This window comes from Charadrius vociferus, unplaced genomic scaffold (assembly GCF_000708025.1).
Source record: "Charadrius vociferus isolate BGI_N301 unplaced genomic scaffold, ASM70802v2 scaffold90, whole genome shotgun sequence".
NCBI lineage: Eukaryota > Metazoa > Chordata > Aves > Charadriiformes > Charadriidae > Charadrius > Charadrius vociferus.
In genome coordinates, this window is record NW_009647222.1 from 11,337,230 (window position 1) to 11,359,414 (window position 22,185).

A 22,185-nucleotide genomic window follows, 5' to 3' on the forward strand; every position below is an offset into this window, starting at 1 on the left:
TCCTGAATGGACCCACAGTCCATGAGGTTAATTCCCAAAAAGCTGCGTGAAAGGAGCATGCCTCAGTTGCTTGGAAGAAAAGAGAATTTAAAAATCTGGACTTCCATGTATTTTTCTATTTGGGGTTTCTTTTTGCTTAGTGCTAGCATAATTAAACTACTTATGTTTTACAGCTTAAATAAACCAGATGCTAATTTAAACAGACTTTTTTTAGCCATATAAATAAGGGACAGCCCTGCTCTTAAGTTGCCAGTTTCCACGTGTGATCTTTGCTTTGTCTGTCTAGGCTTTTTGTATGGGGGATCGGTGCCAGTACTTTGCTGCCACTGTTAAAGTAAAAACTATAATTACATTGTCAAAATAATATTTATAGTATTTTCAGGGAATAATTGTGGGAGTGTGACGAATATATTATACTCATCAAACTTTTATGTAAACATAAGCATGAGTTTTTTATTTGAGTTATTGATGTTGTTTTTGGCCTTTGTGTTTTCCCAATCTGTAAAAATAATATTGGGATTTTCATGGTCTTTGTAGCATTTGCAGAGTGTATGCCCTAACAATCAGTTGATACACTATCTGGTAGAAGTAAACTGCTATTTGCACTTGTATTGGGATTTTGGTTTCATGTTTCCATAGCTTAAGAAAATCCTGTGTTTTTTTTGAGTTTTGCTATCCCCTAATTATTATAGCTCAGAGCATTTTACTACTTTACCAAACAGGAAAGTTTTAAGTAATTGGTTTGTTCTCATGGTACCATTTAGGGTTGTTAGGGTTTTTTTTTTTTTGGTTCCTTTCTGTTTAGCTCATTAATTTTTTATTTTATTTTATTTTTTAATTGAAAGTGAGTCTGAGTGCTTTTGAAAGGTGACTGTGAGCATCTCCCAGAAACAATTATGCTAGGAAGCAAGTACGAGGTTTTCTAAAAATAGACAGTTGCCCCTTTGCTAGTTGATGGGGCAGGCAGGACTTAGGCAGTCTTGCTACTGGGCAATGGTGAGTTACCAGATGTAAAAATACTTCAGTCCTGCCCTGTATTGCAGTTTTAGCTTTAGAACTGCTCTGTCTGTGCTGTGTTTTGTTGAATATTGCCACAGCTTTTTAATGAAATGTCTGTCTTCAAAACATCTACAGCAAGGATTACAGCCATGCAAGCATCACCCTTCCTAAGCATGTCAACCTGATGCCACCTTCTGTGGGCAAGAAGGTTTTCTTGGTCCTCATAGTTTGGTCCAAAATCCATTAAAAACTGTGGAAAGACTCTAATTTGGGTGGGCCTTGGTTCAGGTCGGTGTTTCAGGTCTTTGTTCTTTGGCCTTTTTTCAGAAACTGCAAAATAGGGAGCCAACTTTTACAGCTCTTTGAGCTGTCCGCAGAAGGAAAAGATGCAAACCTGGACTCAGACAAGTCAAACTGATGAATTGTCCTGAGTTAGCAAACAATGAATTCTCTTTAGCTCTTTTGTGTGTAGCATTGCCCCTGTCTGCAGTGGTTAACTCTTGCTCCATGCACTGTGCAGCGCATACAGGCATAACTAACTGTGCCCTGCATGGCTAGTACAGTAAACTATATTTATGTGATACAGCAGTAACTGTTACTTTGAGTAAATGCCAGTGTTACAATTCCTTTCAGCCTGATGCATCCGTGTTCATATACATGGCTTGGCTGTGACTTCTGGTATTAATATGGAAATGTACACATGCCTTAATTGCTTTTTCTCATTTCGTAACTTCTGAAGTGGAATGAGGTTTGAAGAGGCCAAGTTCAGATCCATTGAAGAAGGGCAGCTTTAGGACCAGTGATACTATTAAATGCACCGTTTTCTTCTCTTAATGGGGGTGGTGGGGAGAATGAGGGGGGGGGAGCAAGGCTTCCAACTTGAGAATAAAAAGCTCGAGGAGGGCCTGAATTGTCACTACTAGACCACTGATACCGCAGACAACTGCAGTTGTAGGATCTTGTGTCTGAATATAGTAAGCTCTAGCTTCCTCTGTTTATCCCTTGTTAGTCCTCTGGAAGATTGTTATACTCCCCTCTTATTTAAAAAGCTTTTTCTAAGTCTGGTCTAAATGTCCTACCAAGTTTGAATCCAGTGATTCCTGATAGTGGGTTTTTTTCCTTCCTTGCGCTTGATTCTCTCCTTGAGTCACGTTGCTTCTGCAGTGACTGACTGATTTAAGCTGTGCTGAGCTGAATTACTTTATTTACTGTGGACTGTGAGTATAAAACTGTACTATTGCAGCGGCTTGGTGAGGTACAATTTGAACTACAGACCAGGTCCTCCCTAGTGAGGTTCATCTGCCTGATGATGTTGACATTGATAGCATTGAAAGCAGACTTAGGAATAGCAACAAAAAAGCTGGTGCTTTCCAACAGTTCAATGTTCATTGCACTGATGGTCAAAACTGTCTGTTCCATGATACTTACAGATAATTTTTTTGATTGCTGTACTGGCAGAGACGGTGACTGTCTCAATGTAAATCATTCTGCTCCTTCTAGGAGAGAGACTAACCTGAGTTGGTATCCTTAAGTTGTAACAATTAGTAGATCAATGGGCTGCCTTGTAGGTTTCCCTTTTGTCCTTGCTGATGCTGCTTTTATGCAGTGAGTATAGCTGTTTTGGGTTTTGTTGGTTTTTTTTTTTTTCCTCCTGCAGCTTGGAGGCTTTCTAGTACAGCACGCCAAGATGTTGCTGATTTATGACACATGTGTAGTGGTTTTATAATGTGGACTGATATCCACTTGGAGCACAAAGGAAATGGGAGTTTGCTGATGTCTATTTAATTAGAATGGTTTCTGGTTACTTTGGTTGAGGCTTGAAATGAACAGTAATGCCTATATTTCTGTGAACCTTTAAATACAGTGTTCTGTAAGTCCTTTCCTTCCTTCCTTCCTTCCTCTTTACTGTCCCCTACCCTACCAGAAAATGTCAACAAGATTCATAACGAGGCAGGTTTCTAATCTACATAAATATATGTGAATCAAAACTTGCAGAAATATCTGTAGATTAAAGATAATTCAGCATTGGTTGACTGTAAAGGTGTGTGTGTGGGGGGAAACCCAAACTGTTCTATTGTGGATGGAAATTTTGTTCCCTGACTTTTTCTTTTGACGGAAAGGCTGTGGTGTTTTTCCTTTGCTCTGATATTGTGTGCTGAATTGGCAGCTGCACACGGCAGCTCTGGTGTGAGCAGGTCCATCATATTTGGTTGTATACATCTCTCACATGAGGAAAGGCTGAGGGACTTGGGTCTCTTTAGTCTAGAGAAAAGAAGATTGAGGGGGGATCTTATTAACGCTTACAAATACTTAACGGGAGGATGCTAGGGGGATGGGAGCAGTCTTTTTTCAGTGGTGCCCAGTGATAGGACGAGGGGTAATGGGCATAAACTTGAACATAGGAAGTTCCATCTTAACATGAGAAGGAACTTCTTTACTTTGAGGGTAGTGGAGCACTGGAACAGGCTGCCCAGAGAGGTTGTGGAGTCTCCCACTCTGGAGACATTCAAAACCCACCTGGACGCCATCCTGTATAACCTGTTGTAGGTGACCCTGCTCTGGCAGGGGGGTTGGACTAGATGATCTCCAGAGGTCCCTTCCAACTCTAACCATTCTGTGGTTCTGTGATATTTCTGATCATCTTACCTTGCAGCAGCTGATCAGTGGCTGTTTCTAGCTTCCCTCTACATCAAAGGCGGGAAGAGGAACCAGTTTTTATCTCATAACCTGCTGCTAGGCTTTGTCTAGAAAAGGGCAGGCATCAATGGGGTTTGCCAACTATATATATAATGTCCCTAATAGATTCTGTGGTTATTGGCAGTGACGGGTATAGTGCAGGTCACGTGCTTCTTCCCTGTATTATGGCTGTGATGGAGGAGAAGAGATAAAGGATACATTTACAGTAAAGACTGCACTATGTTCTTATGAAATATGACCAGATCTAGGTTGGTTTTGTTTTTCCCAGCAGGGATGTCAGGATTGTAAGATCAATGTGGGAAGAACAGGGAAACAAACCTTCTACTGCAGAGAGCTTCCTAAAGACAGAGCATCCTAAATACAATGTAGGGAGAAGAAGCCTAGCTGTTTTCACATGTACTGAGAGGAAATGCCCCTACTGAAGAGTCTCCCACGGAGGCCTGAGAGCTCTATAGTTCTTCCTGCAGGGAAAGTGGAGATGGAGGAGGTGGAAAGGAGCTGCGGGAAGATTCGGGCATCGAGAATAATGTGAGGCGTTTGCTTGTCTTCAGGTAAACTGTTGTCTGTTTGGATCAAAATCCAAGTAGTTACAATTATGTAAAAGATCACTGTGGTATTCTTCCAGCCTTTTTATTATCATTGCCATGGCACAACTTCCAGATTCTCCAGTTATATGAGCACTGTTCTGATGGAAAAGGAGGGAGCGATCTGTAACCATGGCTTTCCAGACACGAGCTACAAGACTTTTTTTCCATTTTGCAGTATCCTTTTTGCTAGCGGGTTTGGGCTGGGAGAGAAGTCCCTCATGCCTATCCTTCACTTTTCAGTGAGAATTTTAGGGAATATTGCCAGTGTAGAAAGGAAAAGTTAGAAGATTTGTACTAGAAGACATCAAGATCTTTTCCTTTCGTCCATCTTCTGGACACACATCATGTGTGATACGGAAGGGATTGTAACAAAGCAGTGAGAAGAGGCAAGTTGCCTTTATAGGTTTAAAAAAAATAAATAAAAATAAATGGTAATGCCCAAAAACGTGGATGCTAAAACTGTTGCTGTGTATTAATGTGGATATGCAAGTAAAAATATTAACTGTAAGTTTGCTTGTTGAGCTCAGATGCAAAAGGACCACGATCCATTATTAGCCAGATACAGAATATAAATGGTCCACAGGGGGAAAAAAAGTCTGATATCCTTTCCACAGAAAAAGATCGTTTAACTTTTCTGGGGAAAATATAAGCATTTCAGTGGAAATTTTGGTTTAAATGAAACAACATCCACAGTATGCCATCAAAAATAATTGGAGAAATTTGCTCATAATCTTGGTTAGTATTTTACATGTTAATCTTTTTTTTTTTTTTTTTTTTCCAGACCTGTACAAGGTATCATGTAGTAGTGTGTCATATGGTTAGATACCATGAATAACACATAGTGGGTGGCCAGTCCTTTCTGTTATTTTTCTTGGTTTCCTGGCATGGTTTAAGTCCAGGTTGAGACTCCCCAGTACTTCAAACTTGCTGATTTTGCTAGACTAGGGTCTTTAAAGAGACACTGTCTGTTAGATTTAGGCTCAACTTTTAGGTTGATTCAAGAAAAAGATTTTACATCCTAACACATTCAGGAAGCTTATAAATGCAGTTCCCAAGTCTGCAAGCACTTACATATGTTTTACTTCACATAGGAGAGTAATCTTAGGCATGTGTTTTTGCTACTTATGGGGATGTAACAGCAGTTCCATTTATTATGCCTTTAGACTTTAATAGATAATTTATTAAAGAAATGAACAGACTTATGATGTATACTTTCTAAAAATAAAATTATGCAATTAAAATACCAGAAGATAAAGAGAACGATCCTATTACTGTATTTAATAAGCATTGGTAATGCTGTATGAATCAGAATCGGTATGAAACTGATCTCATGTCAGGCAGTCAGCTGTCAAACTGACTCTTTTCCTAGTGAATGCCGAAATAAATTTTTTGAATCTACCATTATGAGTTCTCTTTAGAGCTTAATTTGCATCACAGGCTAATTTGAGTGGTGTGCTGGTTTCTTCCAGCTCCCTTCTAATTCACTTGTAACTCCACATTTCTAATAGTGTGGTGGGGATTTTTCTTGTCTTTGTCAAATTCTTTTTTTTAGTAAGAACAAAGTGTTTATATTTTGCCTGGATGTTTATCTTCCAAGAGCAGAATGGTTGTCCAGTCACTGCACATAATGTTCTGTTAATATTAGGGTTGGCATTTCTGAAGGGAAAGAAAAAAAATTGTGTTGCTTTCTTTTGGAGGTGGAGGAGATGAGGAGTGGGAACAGAAACTTATTAAACAACATTCTTGGTATTCCACAAATGGTAAAAATGGGTTACTAGTCTGCACTGCAGCAAGTGCAGTATGATCAAGGCGGAAATATAATCGGTAGCTAGACATTCATTTTATTTACAGAAATAAAATACTAAGCACTATTTTAATAACTTTAAATGACAGAGCCCATATATGTATTGTACATTCAATTTGAGTAGTCTAGACAGACTGTTTTCCAAGGAAAATACATTTTCATCAGTATTTGTGGTATGATTCATGGTGGTGAAGAGGCAAATAACTCTTTTTATGACTGGAAGTTGCTTTAACTTGCAGCCACAAGGAAACAAGTCAATGACCGGATGATAGTGGTGGAAACTAACATTTTATAGTAATAGGGTCTACACCTTATGCTGAGTTGAGGGTTTTATTTTTCCAGGGATGGCAATATATCACAAAACATTCTGCCATTGTTTACAAACAACCAAAGGTGGTCTGTGTAAGGGCTTGCAGTCCACAATTCAGATTGGCAAAGCTCACAGGCGACTTAAAAGGTGTACAGGCTGTCAGGAGGCTGTGATTTGGTCTAATTACTTGTAAACCTTTATGCACGCCCCCAGTTTAGAAGGGTCACACCAGCTATATTTTACATGCATACTTAATGCTTAGTAAAGCATTAGAGATTTGCAAGTTTGCTAGCCTTATGTTTGCAGTCTGGCAAGTGATGTTAGAATCATAGAATTGTCTGGGTTGGAAGGGACCTTCAAGATCATCAAGTCCAACCATTAACCTAACATTGCAAAACCCACCACTAAACCATGGCCCTAAGCACCACATCTACCCATCTTTTAAATACCTCCAGGGATGATGATCCCACCACTTCCCTGGGCAGCCTGTTCCAATGTTAGATAAACCTTTCGGTGGGGAAATTTTTCCTGACATCCATCCTCAACCTCCCCTGGCATAACTTGAGGCCATTTCCTCTTACCCTATTGCTTGTTAGTTGGGAGAAGACACTGACCCCCACCTGGCTACAGCCTCCGTTCAGGTAGTTGTAGAGTGATAAGGTCTCCCTTCAGCCTCCTTTTCTCCAGGCTAAACAACCCCAGTTCCCTCAGCCGCTCCTCGTTAGACTTGTTCTCCAGACCTCTCACCAGCTTTATTGCCCTTCTCTGGGCTCACTCCAGCTCCTCAGTGCCTTTCTTCTTGTGAGGGGCCCAAAACTGAACAGCATATTTGAGGTGCGGCCTTACCAGTGCCAAGTACAGTGGAGCAATCGCTTCCCTAGTCCTGCTGGCCACGCTGTTCCTGATACAGGCCAGAATGTTGTTGGCTGCCTTGGCTACCTGGGCACACTGCTGGCTCACATTCGTCTGGCTGTCGACCCCCAGGTGCTTCTGCACCAGGCGGCTTTCCAGCCACTCTTCCCCAAGCCTGTAGCATTGCAGTGGGTTGTTGTGATCCAGCTGCAGGACCCAGCACTTGGCTGTGTTGAACTTTATACCATTGGCCTTGGCCCCTCAATCCAGATCCCTCTGTAGAGCCATCCTACCTTCAAGCAGATCAATACTCCCACCCAACTTGGTGTTGTCTGCGAACTTACTGAGGATGCGCTTGATCCCCTTGGCCAGGTTGTTGGTAAATATATTTGAACAGAATCAGCCCCAATACTGAGCCCTGGGGAACACCACTCGTGACTGTCTGCCAACTGGATTTAACTCCATTCACCACAACTCTTTGGGCCCAGCCATCCAGCCAGTTTTTTACCGCTTCATACGTGCTTTGATTGGATTTATGTTACATATCTATGTAACTCCAGTACAGGCAAAGGATTGTACTTATAACTATCTCTGTGCTGTCTGCCCCAAATAAAAAGAATGGAAATCTCTTCTTGTGACTGTTGTAAGCCTCTGCAACTGAGGTCAAGGTTTTCAAAGTGATTGGTGAGCAAGTTCACAGGCTCCTGTTCTTGACCAGAGAAATTGTAGTAGGACTTTGAAAGGTAAGTCTGCTTATCCACCAGGAGAAATCTCGTGTTCTGTAAGGAAGTTGTGAAAATGTGTGTGAATATAAACATTTATGTAATATACACACTACAGCAAAATATGTTGCATAATAACATAATCATTGTGTGTAGCAATCCCATCGGGAAAGATACTGGTGGTGAGAAATTGCAGTTAATCTTGCTGATAGAGGCTTACCAGCAATAAATTCTTCTAACTTTAGTATTGGAACTTTAATAAATTTTTGGAAATATTATCACCTAACCATGTGGAGCAGAAGGAAACCATGTATTGTGTTTTTAAATCATAATGCTTAAAATCTTTGTCCGAATAACATCAAGTGTTTAAGTTTTCATCTAATACACAATCTGATTCTGCAAATGACACTGTGTGAAATTATTTTTTTGTGAGGAGCAAGATGCAGGGTCAGACCTGTGTAAGGTTCATGTGTGTCCTTCAGACCATCTGGGTGGTACTGCAATATAATTGTTAAATGAAAAGTGTGTACTAGAGCTTGGTTCAGTTAGTGGTGTGATTATAAGAGACTGGAAGGAACAAATGGAGCTGTGATCTTGAAGGTACTGAACTGCTGGAGTGCGTTCAAGCCATTCTTATGCAGGGCTATAAAGTAATATCAGCTGCCTCACCTTTTGCATGGATGGCATTGAGCAACTCTAAAAGATCAGTTTACATGTAGACAAATGTTCAGGTACCAAGATTCTTTAGGAGAAGAGTCGGTGTTTCCACTTGTACATGTTGCCCTGTTGTAGAAAGAGGTTATTTTTGTACAACCTAGAAAATTCTCCATAACTCATTGCAGGCTGGTTGTGAAAGCAACATGTAAACTGAGTATTTGTATTTGCTAAAGAACATCCTGCTTTTATAGCAACCATTGAAATATCAGTGGGAGGGGGTAATTTCATCAGCTCTAGGGTCGATCTGTGTATCAGAAGTTACATCTTAGTACATGTAATTTCACAGTGGTTGACTGTCAGGTTAAAAATAGTTTTGTTGACCACACACAGCGTAACATTTTTTAAATTAAATTTTAGCTGTGCCGACAGCTACAGAATTATTTGTTAAAGTCAGCGCTTATAGACACCAGCAGCTAAGGGGTGGACTTAAGATATTAACTAAATCAGTTGTATGGAGAAGACATACTTTTTTATAATTGTATTTCCCAAATACTAGCTAATACAGCTGGAAGGAGTGGTTGATAATTATAAAATCATTAAAAAAAAAAAAGCTTCATAAAAATCCAAGTTTTCAGGGAAAAAGTGAAATAGTTGTGTTTGTGTTGTCGTCTTTTTTTTTTTTTCCTTTCTTTTCTTTTTTTTTTTTTCCTTCCCCCTTGGGGTTCAGAAAGCACATGGCTTACTGAATGGATGGCAAAATGGTTTCAGTCTGTCTTAATTGGCTTCTAGATTTTCTTGCTTTTGCTGTAAGGACAATGAAATTGTTGGAAAGGAGAAAAGCAGTGGCTGTATTCTGCCGATTTCTGAGTATAATTGAATCATATGTTGCAGCAATTAAGTCCAATACAGGTAAAACAAAAACAAAAAACGTGGAAACTGAATGCTAGGAAGAGAATTCCATAGTTGGGAATGAAATGCTTCACTTTTATTGTAGCATTTGCATTTTCTAACAAGTGACTACCTTGCTGTGAATTAACAGCTCTAGTTCGATTTTGGGGGGATTTCTCTTTTAAGGCATAAATAACAAAGTATAGATTTCCAATGCTCATATCAAAGTTCACTGTCATTTGGTAGCTTTGTGCTAGGCTAGTAGATTTTATCTGGAATCATCTTTGAGAGTGTCCTGGTTCCGGCAGGGATGGGGGTAATTTCCCCTAGGAGCCGGCAGGGGGCAGGTATTCCATCCCACGTGAGCCATGCCCGAGCTATAAGAGGCGCTAGCTGGGGAGGGGAGAGCAGTCGCCACTCGGGGGTGGGCTGCGGCGGTGTGGGTCTGGTTGGTCCGCGCCGCGGCGGTACTGTAATTGCGTCTTCATATCCCTTTATCGGTGTTATTGTTTTGTTTTCATCTTCCCTTTTGCTGTTCTGTTAAATTGCACTATTTTAACCCACGAGTTTTGCCCCTTTCTGTCGATTTTTCCCACGGCTGTGGGAGTTGAGTGAGCGGCTCTGTGGTTCTTTGTTGCTGGCTGAGGCCAAACCATGACAGAGAGGAACACTGCTTGTGAGACGTTTGCATACTCCAAGACTACCAGGTGCACCTGTGGGGTTTTCGGCAGGGGCAGTGTTTGGGTTTGTTGTTTTCTTTTTAAGCATAACCACTCAGACACCACTGTGGTGTCATTCAGATAACATGCTGTGATGAGCTCCAGTTGCGGACTGGAGCTTTTAATGACTTTTAATGTTGTTTTCCCATTTTCATTATTGATTTTCCATCTATGACTGCTGGACGTGGCACATAGAATCATAGCATGGTTTGGATTGGAAAGGACCTTTAAAGATCGTCTAGTCCAATGTGCCTCCCATGGGTAGGGACATCTTTCACTAAACCAGGTTGCTCGAAGCCCCATCCAGCCTGGCCTTGAACACTTCCAGGGCAACCTTTTCCAGTGTCTTGCCACCCTCATCATAAAAAATTTCTTCCTTATACCCAATCTAAACCTGCCGTCTTTCAGTTCAAAACTGTTGCCCCTTGTCCTGTCACTACAGGCCCTGGTAAAAAGTCTCCCTCCATAATTTTTGTAAGCCCTCTTTATATGTTGAAAGGCTGCAATATGGTCTCTCTGGAGCCTTCTCTTCTCCAGGCTGAATGTTACCCAACTCTCTCAGCCTTTTTTCACAGGAGAGGCGCTCCAGCCCTTTGACCATTTTTTTGTGGCCCTCCTCTGGACTCACTCTAACAGGTCCATGCCGTTCTTGTACTGGGGACCCCAGAGATGCGGTACTCCAGGTGGGATCTCATCCTGTAAGTCTGTCCAGCTTGTTGGTGAAGACCCTCTTGTCCAACCTGGTCAGGTGAATCTCATCAGCTCCCAGCAGACCCAGCTTTCCCAAGCTAGATCCATGATCATAGAAGCCAAAACATTCACAATCCAGTACACTAACCATACTTGGCATATGTCATTGACCTGGCACAGTGATCACACTAAGTACTCTGAAATGAGAGAGGTTGTGAGCTAGGTCCTGATGTGTGTAATCCATACTCCTGGCGTAGCTCAGTTACCTTATGTGTTTTTAAAATCACATCTTTCTTCTGAATTGCTGAGATTCATCACATGAGATTACTTGCACGGGGAAATGTTGCGTTATTAAGACATCCTCTTTTTCTGTTTAGTTATCAATAAATACAGTTGCTTTTGTCTTGCAGATTATCTGCTTGCCCATATATTGATTTGTGTCCTCTAATTAAAAGTAAAATGTTACCCATTACTGGTTAAAGACAAGAACTTACAAATAAAACTGTTTTTTTTTCCATGGTACATCCACAGAATTGTGACCTTTTCCTGGATCCTTCTCGCTTTTTCAGGATATCACAATTGAACAAGGACAGTGTTGGTTGCTTTCCCAAATACTAAGACTCCAATGTGTGATTAATGGAGAATTTGTAGGTATTTCTTACTGTACTGCAAATGTGTTCATAGCATTTCATCAATGCTACAGTAAGAATGGCAACTTTTAAAAGGTCTTTAACTTTTTTTTTTTTCCTAGTCTGTAGTATTTTTTTTGACAGCTTAGTCTCTAATTGATAGCTGAAAAGGGTCAAGGAAATTTCAGGTAAAGACTGGAATATTATCAGCCAACCTCAGGTCTTTTTGAGAAATCTTTCTAATAGTAGAGTTCACCAAGAGAAATAATACCCTGTTTCTAGGATGTACTGCCTTGTTATTTTTTTCTAGCAGGGAAGTATTTCCATAAAATGTCTGCTAGAAAAGTAGCGTGCCCGTGCTTGCTGTCCTTCAGAAAAAATCTGAGTCAGCAGGATGGGAACCAGATGGATGGAAGAAGCGGAAGCATAATGATGGGCAGAAAATAATAAAAAAATGCAGATGTGCAGGGAGAGAGAACAGAGATCTTAAGAACTACAGCATAAAGGAAAAGAGGATTCAAAATGCATTATGGAGAGGACATACATATTTGGGGCTTAAAAAGTATACACAGAAAAAAGTTACTGTTTCCTAAGCCCAAGTGACCTCATTATGGACTTGCTTTCTTTTAATTCCCAAGGGGACATATGCCCAGACGCCTGTAGGAAATCTGGCTGCCAACTGGCACACGACCTTTCAAAGAGACCTAATTTTATATTTGCAGAACCTGGCAATATCAGCCACCTCCATCTGTAACAGGCTGCTATTTGTATTATCTGTTAAGCTGTATTTTAACATTTAATTTTAAGTTTCTTTGCCAACCTATTAATAAGGGCCAGGCTATTGAGAGCTGTCAGTGGAGCCAAAAAAGTGTGTTAATTTTTTGAGGTCTGTGGGTTCACGCTTTTGCTTTTCATGAATTTACATCTTTTGGCAGGCTCTAGGATATTGACTTGTATGAAGAAATATCATCTTCCCATATTTTAAGTCTGTATTGAGAGGAAGCTGGAATGAATCCTTTGTAGTAATAGTAAAAATCTGTTAAAATTGGAGGCAAAGTTACTTGCAGTACTGGCTGTAATTTTCCAGATAGAAATCAGAAAGTATTGAGCACATAATCATATTGTATAACGATTTGTCCAGCTAAATAGAATTTAATGTGGGTAGCGAGGGAATAGATTCAGTTCTCTTGCTCTGGCTCTACCTGCTGCAATAAAATTTTCAAGCCATCTCTGGCCAGCTTAGGGGGGGTGCCTGGTGACCTCTCTTATTAGCAGGCAGAGCTGCTTCTGCAGAGTTCAGGTGATGACAGGTGGCCTATTTGTGTTAATTTAATACAAGGAAGAAAGCCACTTCAGATCTGGAAGAGGCAAAATGGCCACTGCCATGTGGCAGCCACTGGTTCGGCATGGGTCTGCTTCAGTTTATGCTGATTGTTGCTCCAAGCTTTCGTTGATTTCAATCTGTCTTTAAACTTATTGACAGGGTCAATTAGTTCTTGTAATCACTAGTAACCAATGTCTGATACTCATATAAGTCTAACTGAGGAAAAAATCGATTTGTTTTGGGTGTAATTCTAGAATACTTTGTAAAATTATTCACATTATAAGAGAAAATGCACAGCAGCAATGAAATACTGCACCCAAAGCTCAATTGAGATGGATTCTGGAGTGTAATGTTGAAGCTGTAATGTTGAAGTTTGTCATTTATATGAAATTTATTAGTGTTTCTTTGGATTCCTGTTAATGTATTTTCTTGGTTTTTTCAGCTCTTCGTTGTAGTCTCCAGTTTCTTGGAAACATTGCAGCAGGAAATGGAGATTCCCAGAATAGCATTTGGAAGTGTGCTTTCCCAGACCTTTTCTTGTAAGCATGGATGCGGGTTTTTTTTCTAATGTAATTTCTGTGGTTATATTCAAATCTCTTGTACATGATAGTTGTGCCTCTACTAGCACCATAAAGCTTTGAAAAATAACTTTGGTGAGAATGGGACAGTTGAGACCATATCCTGTAGATGTTTTTTTTGTTAGTCAACCACAGGGGTCAGGATCTTTAAAAACCTACTTGTTCTAAACTAACAGTAAACTGATTTCAATTAACAGAAACTGGAAGAAAACTCTATTTCAAATTTTGAGCTTCAAACATAAGCTTTATTTCAGAGGTGTTTTCAAGTATATACTTTCAAGTATATACTTATACTTCTTTCCAAGAGCACAGCTTTTTCTTTATTCACTTTGCTGCTGTGCAGACCCGTCAGTATTTGTGGATCAGATGGAGTCGACAAAAGTGACTTAATCTTTGTGTCTTCCAGTCCTTTTGCCCACTGCTCCTAACCTCACCAGAATATCTTCCTGAAGGTTTGATGACATGTGTGTAATGAAATATTACATAAATGATTTTGTGCAGACACATGACAATATTGTTGATGTGTTTGACCAAACTTTTAATAGTGAGCTAGTAAAAAAGGCACATTGATTCAATTTGATAATAGTTATGTGTCCGCTTATCAGCACTGGATGAAGGAAGACCTTATGATAATAGAAGCAGATGATTATTATGGTTTCACCCTATTTCTACATCTCCAGTTAGCTCCAATTTAGCATTAGTTTCGTAAATTATCTGTTAAGTTTGACCTTCAGCTAGTAGTTGGATGGTTGGGTTTTTTTGCAGATGGCTTCTGTCCCTCTTAGGCAATGACAAACTCATGATTCTCTAAAAGACAGCAAAGAACAACTACTCAACAAGCTGAATGCCACTAGTCTGTTTTTCTAGGGTCAGTTTTAACTTACCCTCTGAACTCTCATTTTCTCTTGAAGGACATGCCTAACGTACAGTGATGAGAAAATTGTTGCCTATTGTTGTATGGTCCTGTTCACCTGCCTTAATTCAGAGAAAGTGAGAGAACTACTGGATCCTGGGAACTTGACTGTGGCTCTTCATGTCCTGAAAGTCTACACAGAGCAGTTGGAGACTGAGTGGTCGTATGTATCTTTAGATTTTTTTCCCCCCTCTTAATTAGGTGGGGTTTTTTTTACTGTAAATCTCTGTATTAAAATGTCTAAATTTGTGACACTGCTAAGTAGTAAATGAAGATCTATTTAGAAGTTAGTAATTTGGTATAGAGATAATTTTCATTATATTTTCACTGACTGATTTGATTGCTGCTAAACTAAGACTACATTTTTGTGGAGGATATTGACAGAAATTTTAAAATCATGGTCTTCTCTTTTTTAAATGAAATGGGGTTCTAGAATGCAAATTAATTTATACTTGTGTGCTGGTTTGTGGAGATTTTTGAAATAAAGTTAATGTAGAATGTAGTCTTACAGACTTTGGTTACTGGGTCGTGCCAGGAAGACGTTTTTAACTGATCTGTTGTCTAGTGCAACATGTGATCATTTTTATACCAAACAGAGAATACATTTTATGAATCTTGCACATTTTATTTTCATACCTTAGGAGCACCTAATCAGTGGGTTTATTCCGTTGAGCTTTTATATTTTTTGTTTATGGCTGTTCTTGTAAATGTTGTTGTCAATTATGCATCTGAGAAATGTTCTGCCCTGCATCAGCAAGGAATACACATTCAGTTAATTGTTATATGATGCATTCCAAGGGGAGGAAAAAAAAGGATAGTTTGTATGTTTTTGTAGCATTCTTTTGATGGTCATGTTTAAATTCAAAATTTAATTAGGAAGAATTGTCAGGGTTTTATTAGTTATTTGGAAAGTCTCTAAACAGAGTTAAGATGATTGAATGAAAAGCAAATGTCATTCAATAGTTTGCTTTTGTACTGAAAAAATTACTTTAAAATTTGTTTGTCGCTGGGCTTTTTTTATAACCAGGTCAATTTGCTTATGACATAAATCGTTTTCAGAAAGCAAACTTAAAGTTTCGGGGTTAGGCAACCAGACTTCTATTTCAAAAGTGACAAACTGAGTCTTTAGTTTTGGCATCTGTCAATATAAACACGTGAAAGATTGCTTTTCAGTTAATTATTTTGATTATCCTTCATTTTCTTTATGTATTGAAGATATGCTGAAATGTATTTTGACTGAGATACGAAAGCCAGGAAGAGCTGGAAGAGGTTGCTATGGTGTTAAATTTATATTTTGAAGGTAATTGTAGGATAAATGCTGCATCAAAATAAATGCCGAGGTATCCATTTCCCTGGTCTTTCTAGTCCGAAGTTTATTCTGTTGATGTTCCGATGAAAATGTCTTGCCTCCACTATGGATGTTTGTGGATGGGAAACAGTCTGTTTTCAGAGTAGTCTTGAAATTACAGAGGGGCAGACTTCTACACAAGATGTAAGACTATGAGGAAGGAAAAGAGATGGGTAGAAAAGAGTAATCCTAGCCGTGCCATAAAGCAGTTGCAGAATGTTTGCCCTCTAACTCTTGTCAGAACGCCGAGTTCCTCACACAGGAAATGAAAAATAACATAAAAAAAAAAATGCCTTGGAATATCTTCCCAGACACTAAGAAAATACATTTGGTTTTCTTTCATAGTACTTTAACATTGGCTAATTAAGTCTCAAAGCTCATTATCAGTTTTCCCAAGTGAAAGAAAAAGTAATGAGTTTGTAGTGTAAGTTTCTTGGCATTTTATACAGTCGTCTTGAACCAAATTATTAATGGAAGTCTTTCAGTTGGCACTGTTTTCAAGTCAACACAGGTAAAGTGCATTCACAAGTGTAAAACCTAAACCAAAATGTGTATTGCCATAGTGCAGTATCAAGCGTTGAATAGGTAGTCAAACCGTATTACCTTGAAAACAAAAAAGATAAGTTGTTGCTAGAAAGGGGCTGATTTTTCTGTCTCTTTGTAGCTCTAGAGCCTTTCTGTGATTCATCTTGTACCTGTTTCCCCCTGTTTCTTGATCCTTATTTCATATTTTCTTCTAATACTCCATTTCTTGTATCTCCTATGTCAAGAAACGCATTTACTCTCTGGTTCTCCCTTATGTTCATCTGTTCTTATTGTGAGATAGTAATTGTCGTGGCTGAGGGTAATTTAAATGGCAAAATATGTTCTTTCTTCATATTAGATTTTTGTTAAATTATTTCCACTCTGAAAGAAATTATAATATTTATATATTAGAATACATGTAGTATCTTTGGTCTACTTGGTGTGGAGGAGGAGGTAAGAAAGTAACATTTTCACATCCTTTTTTACTTAAAAAAACCCAAAAACGGTTGGTGCAAGAGGTTTATTTTTTCATGTTTTGAGTGGAAATCTGCTACTGTGTTCCATTTCTTACACAACACTGATTTAAGCAAAGTCTTTTTTTTCTGTTTTTGGTTATGATTTTTCTTTCTTCTTTTTTTCCCCTCCCCTCTTCCAGTTAGCCATAGGTCAGTTTCTCACACTAATGTAATGCTTTTTGTCTTAGATCATACGTGCATCTTGCGAGCCTGTACTGCATTATGTATTTCTGTGTATTTAAAGGTTTGGAAAAGCCTACAAAGTTAGTAGTCTAGTTACAGGTAGATCAATCACTGTAAACTCTTGCAATATTTTTTTTTTTTTTTGCAAATTATCAAGAGGTTTTTTTTCTTGTTATCTTGGCAGTATTGACGCAGCATGTATTTCATAGGAAACAAGTTGTTCTTAGTTTAACTTTAACTACAGAGGATATTCAGTTTATCCTATGAATAACTGACTACGTTTTCACAAGGTACCTACAGCTTGTATCTTGGGTTTTTTCTTTGCATTTTTATATTATCTTTCCATTTGTAAAGCACATACTTTAAGTGTTTACAAGTATTACACCTGATGTCACGCAGCTGAACCTCCCAGTCTAAATTGTTTTCTCTTTTTTTTTCTGGAATATTAGAATTGGTTTGTGTTGAGGGTAGTCTTGAGTTGAGTCTGAAAGCTTGTTTCTTTTATTAGCACTAATCCTTCCACTGTGAGAGAAACATCGATGGGTACAATTGCCTAATGTCATGATGATGCCTTCTTTTGCTTGCTTCCTTTCTTATTGCTGAGCGGTGGGAAGCAAGCTAGGCAGCTCTTGTGCTGACTTTCTTGTGTCCTGCCTACTAGAGCAGTTTTCTCTGCTGGTTCTGTGAATTTAGGGGAAAGCTCTACTTACGCCAGCCTTGTTGAATCTATTTTCCATAGAAAACTGTTGTGAACATTTCACCGCTCACTCTTTACTCGCATAAAGTGCTGCTCTGTTCCCAGAGCAGGCAGTATCCAGAAATGGCTTCCTAACACGTATATCCCTGTGAACAGAAGAGCTGAACAGTAAACAGGATTTCTTATTTTGGTAGAAGTAATGTTATTTACTTTGGCTAATGAAAGCTGAAGGTTCTTGTCTTGAATATAAAAAGATTTTTTTGACAATAATAAGTGAAGAGCTAAGCTTTGTCCTTGGGTCGTTGTTGGTCCTGATGTGTAGTAATGCTGTCTCTTTAGGATGGCTTTTGAAATTGTGTAGGTTTGCGTGTGCCTCATGCCGATAATACCTGTTCTTTCATTAGAACCTTCTATTTCTAAAACGTGTTTGGATATCAAATGAATTGCAGTTTTCTGCAGTTGGGTGTATGAAAGACAGATACAGTCATTGCTGCTTTGAGGATATGTTTAGAATAAGTTTGGACTCTGGTGTATTGCTGCTATTGCTTTGGTGTCCCTTTTTTATCATTGCATGTAATCTTCCTGGTTTGAACTAATTCTTCATTCATTACTAAAGCACTTGCCCTCCCCCCTTCCCTTCCCCACTGGGTACTTATGTTACTTTCTGATAGGGAGGAGCATGCATCAGATATAGTCAGGTAAAAGTGCATAAAAAGATTTCTGTCCCTTTTCTTACAATGTTGAAGCTAAGGTTTGGATGCTTCCCTGGCTGGACTGTAGAAAAAATACTTTGTCAGCAATTAATTGAAAATTTGGAGCTGTACTTCAGCTCTCACTGTAGTATATACCAGTAGGATTGCTTAAATGAATTTACATAGCAGCGGTATGTGCAACAGAGCCAGTACTCTGTTGTAAAGATTTGGGTCCCTCGTGCCACAGCTAACAAAGTTCATAGCAACCATTTTTAAGCGGCTGTTATGGCATCATATGGCTGAGCCATATAAACTGTTCTTCTTCCAGGAGGTTATGCTCACTTGCTGGACTCAGAAATCACTGAAATTAAGATGTTCTTTCTTTTAAAGTTAAAAATATTACTTAATTCCTGCCTACCTTCTTGTCTCTCAGCTGGAGCATCTGGTTTCTCATTATACTGAATAAAAAGTGACCGCCACGTGTGTTTATTCCTCTTGGCTGGGCTTTCTTGCTGTCAAATGCTGCTTTTAGGTATTGAAAACCTTTCTTTTAATAACCAGGCAAGTTTTGGTTATAGGCAAAACTTTTATTCATCACTTTATTCCCATTTCTTTTATTGTGCACTGAAATTTATGACTTAATGTTCCTCTAAGTTAGTATCCAATGAATTCCACAAATAAACACTTATGATGCTCAAGTTATTTTTGCAGTTGCTGCCATGAACCATTAGGACAGAGAGAGGACATCCAGGACAAATATTTGGATTTGAGGCCATTGGCTGAGTTGTAGTCTCTCCCGTGGGGTCCTTACTACTCCATTTGGATAGCACATGTTGGGTTTTCTACTCTTCGCCCATCATGGGAGGGCAAGCACATTTTTAAAATCTTTTTTTGGTGAATTGGTAATTCCTCCTGTGTTCATTATGCATGTTTAGAGTCCAGTTTTCTGTCTCCAAGTTGGAAAAGTCCTTAGGGAAAGTTCAGGAGGAACTTCTTTCCAAGTGTGACACCTTCAGCTTCTCCCTCCAGTCTCGCAGTAGTTCTGTAGGGAGATTTTGTCAGAGGAAATCTGAGATTATTCTGAGCAGTTCCTCAGAGCTCCTTTTTTAGAAACAGTTGTTGGTAGTGGACCTTTTGCAGTTCCTCTTCTGTCTGCCATAAACCCCTCTCGCAGTTAAAGATAGTGGAGGAAGTGTCTTTAAAGGCAGGATGTAGGTTTCTGCAATTTTTCTGTCACATTTGCCTAGTTCTAGAATCGCGAGACATTCGGTTGAAGACAAGGATCTCCTCGGGAAAAGGGAATGTCTGAAGTAGTGGCTATGCTTCCTGAGAGTGGTGGGTTATGGGAGATAAGGCCTCAGTTTAGCAACTTCTAAATCTAATCAGTGATGGAAAGCCAAGCCATCCACTTTCTAAGCAGTTTTTGAAACTGAGGAGAGTGATTTTTCAGATCAGCGTAGTGAGATTTTGAGACTGTGAGCACCGATGCATTTTTAGAATGTGTTTGTAGATTGACAGCATGACAAAAATTGCCTCAGAACTTGGAAGAAAGGGAGGTATCAGTGCTGTGGTGCACCCTTAAGTGTGTCTTCATGAGTGATACACTTTTTATTAAGTATTTTCTGTGGCATGCCCTGAGCTAAGAAATAGTTAATAAATTTAAGAAGGAAGTTGGTTCTGTGAGGAATGCCCTGGTCAAATCTTGCATTCAGTCTTTCTATGATCATACCTGTTTATCCAGACCAGATGGTCTGAAGGCTCATTTCATAAAGCTTGTGGTTACTTGTAAGCATCAGAAATGGTTCTATCTCTGAAATCTGTGAAATTGCAGAATTGAATTGACACGTTTAATAAATACTCTCTTGATTTAAGAATTGATACCTCCTCCTCTTTCTGTATTAGAAGCTTGATCCTCTAAACAGCTCCAAGATTTTTTTAATGTTGCTACCTTTGCCATCTTTAATAGTAGATGCTGAGTGGCATTTTAAAATAGTATTAATTATCATATATTAGACAATGTATTTTTAAACTGCCTCTAAACTTCTAGTCAACACAGCTCCTGAACTTGTTTCAGGCTAGCAATCCTGTAATCTTGAATACTAGGAGCGCTCTTCTGAGGTTGCTGCTGATCATCTAACTCCCAAGAGCAATGATCTGAGGAGGCAGATTCTTCAAAACGTTGCCTGACTGGCTGTATATCTCTTTGTTTTGTAGCTTTTGGCTACAATCTTAGTGCAAGAAGAAACTGGAAGTTTTCAGGACTGAAAGTTGTTGAAACTTACCTGTCTTGTCCTGAATGTTTGGATCTGTAGTTGGGCTTGTGAAGAGCGCCCAGAGCTTGCTGTTCTGAGAAAGTTTCAAGGAGTGTGATGTTACAGAATATACTTCAAAGCATATGTCTTTGCAAAGGCACTGGCTCTGCAGAAACAAGTTAATTTCCTTTCTTTGATTTGATTTATGGCATACACTAATTAAATGATCCTATCTTCTTGGTGGTTCTTTGCTGTGCAGTTGTCTTCTAGAAAATGTGTTGTTCTTTGCAACATGCGGCTGCTGTCTAGGTTATTAACTTAAGAATTAATACCCTCTAATTGAAAATGAAAAGTGAAAAATGTCCATGCTGCTACAGCCTGGTGACCATTCCTGTCCTATCTTTAGTCCTGAGATCTTCTCCTTCAATGTAGGCTCCCCCTTTCAGAGGGTGGTTACTAACGATCTGTTGCTTCCAGCTTGCTCTGCTCGTGATCACAGTTGTGGGATTAGCATTCCTTCTAAATACTTCCTTGCACATGGAAAGTTTTTCAACCTCTCAACTTCAGTTCTGTTGCTTCCAGTCTCTTGTGATATTTTTTTTTTTCCTTTTAGTATTACTTAGTTCCTGTCTGTTCCCTAACAGCAGGTGATCTGTCTTTTAAACTGAGATCGGTCTTTATGCATTATGAATCTTTTGGTTCTGCTTCGTCTACCTCTAGGTTCCATCTTCTGTTTCTATTCAAAGGGACGAGCATGGTTTTCAAGCCCTTGTGAGACAATAATTTATTTTCTGTGTATCTTCCATCTTTCCAATATACCTCTGGTCGTGGTTTAGGCTGAATCGGCTACTGGGGACCTGGGGCAGCCCAGATGGGACTGACAGATGCTCCCCTCTACCCCTCTTCAAAGAGAGAGGCAGAGGAGGGAAAAGGAGACTCATGAGTTTAGAAGGAACTAAACTACTTTAATGAAATATTAATAATAATAAAATATATACAAAACCGTATCAAGCTCCCAGGATGACAGTCATGACACCGGCTGGCACTGGGGCAGTCCCAGGCTGGACTCAGGGATATGGTATGCTGATTTAATCTTCTGAAGTGTTGACATACTAAGTTGAACATATCTTAACATGTAAGCAAATATACTTACTCCATAAGCTAATTCTCTTTTCCCATTGCTGCTTTCTTTCGCCAGCTGCTGCCTACCAAAGGGTGCTATCAGGGAATTGAACATATCCTTCCTTTACGTACACTGGAATACGCTGTTTGGTAACTGAAATGTATTTCCAATTCACTGTTATTTCTATGTGATGACTACCAAGGTCTGAAGAGTCCTCTGTAACAAACTCCCTTGCAGTTCCAAAGGAAGAACAAAGCGCAAGCAGCATCCTATGATGTATGTGCAGTATGCTGAAACAGCTTACCAAGCAGTGCCTTTTTATTTTTTTTCCTCCTCCCGCCATAAAACCTTTTTCTTAAAACATGCAGAGAGCTATGCCTTAGGCTCTGGAAAATTATGAAGCCTTTAAAAAGTCATTCCTCTGTGTTTCCCCACACATCCACTCCCTTCTGGGCTTGTATTAATCAACAGCAGGAAAGTG

General features: G+C 39.3%; 1 protein-coding gene across 1 annotated transcript in view; it reads left to right on the top strand.

The window, feature by feature from the left end:
• Positions 1-22,185, top strand: part of ATXN10 (ataxin 10) — a 104,695-nt gene that overhangs the window by 12,696 nt on the left and 69,814 nt on the right. Inside the window, exons 3-4 of the mRNA XM_009879720.1 lie at positions 13,321-13,417; positions 14,368-14,532. Coding sequence (XP_009878022.1) covers positions 13,321-13,417; positions 14,368-14,532 — 262 coding nt within the window. The remainder of the gene's footprint in view (positions 1-13,320; positions 13,418-14,367; positions 14,533-22,185) is intronic.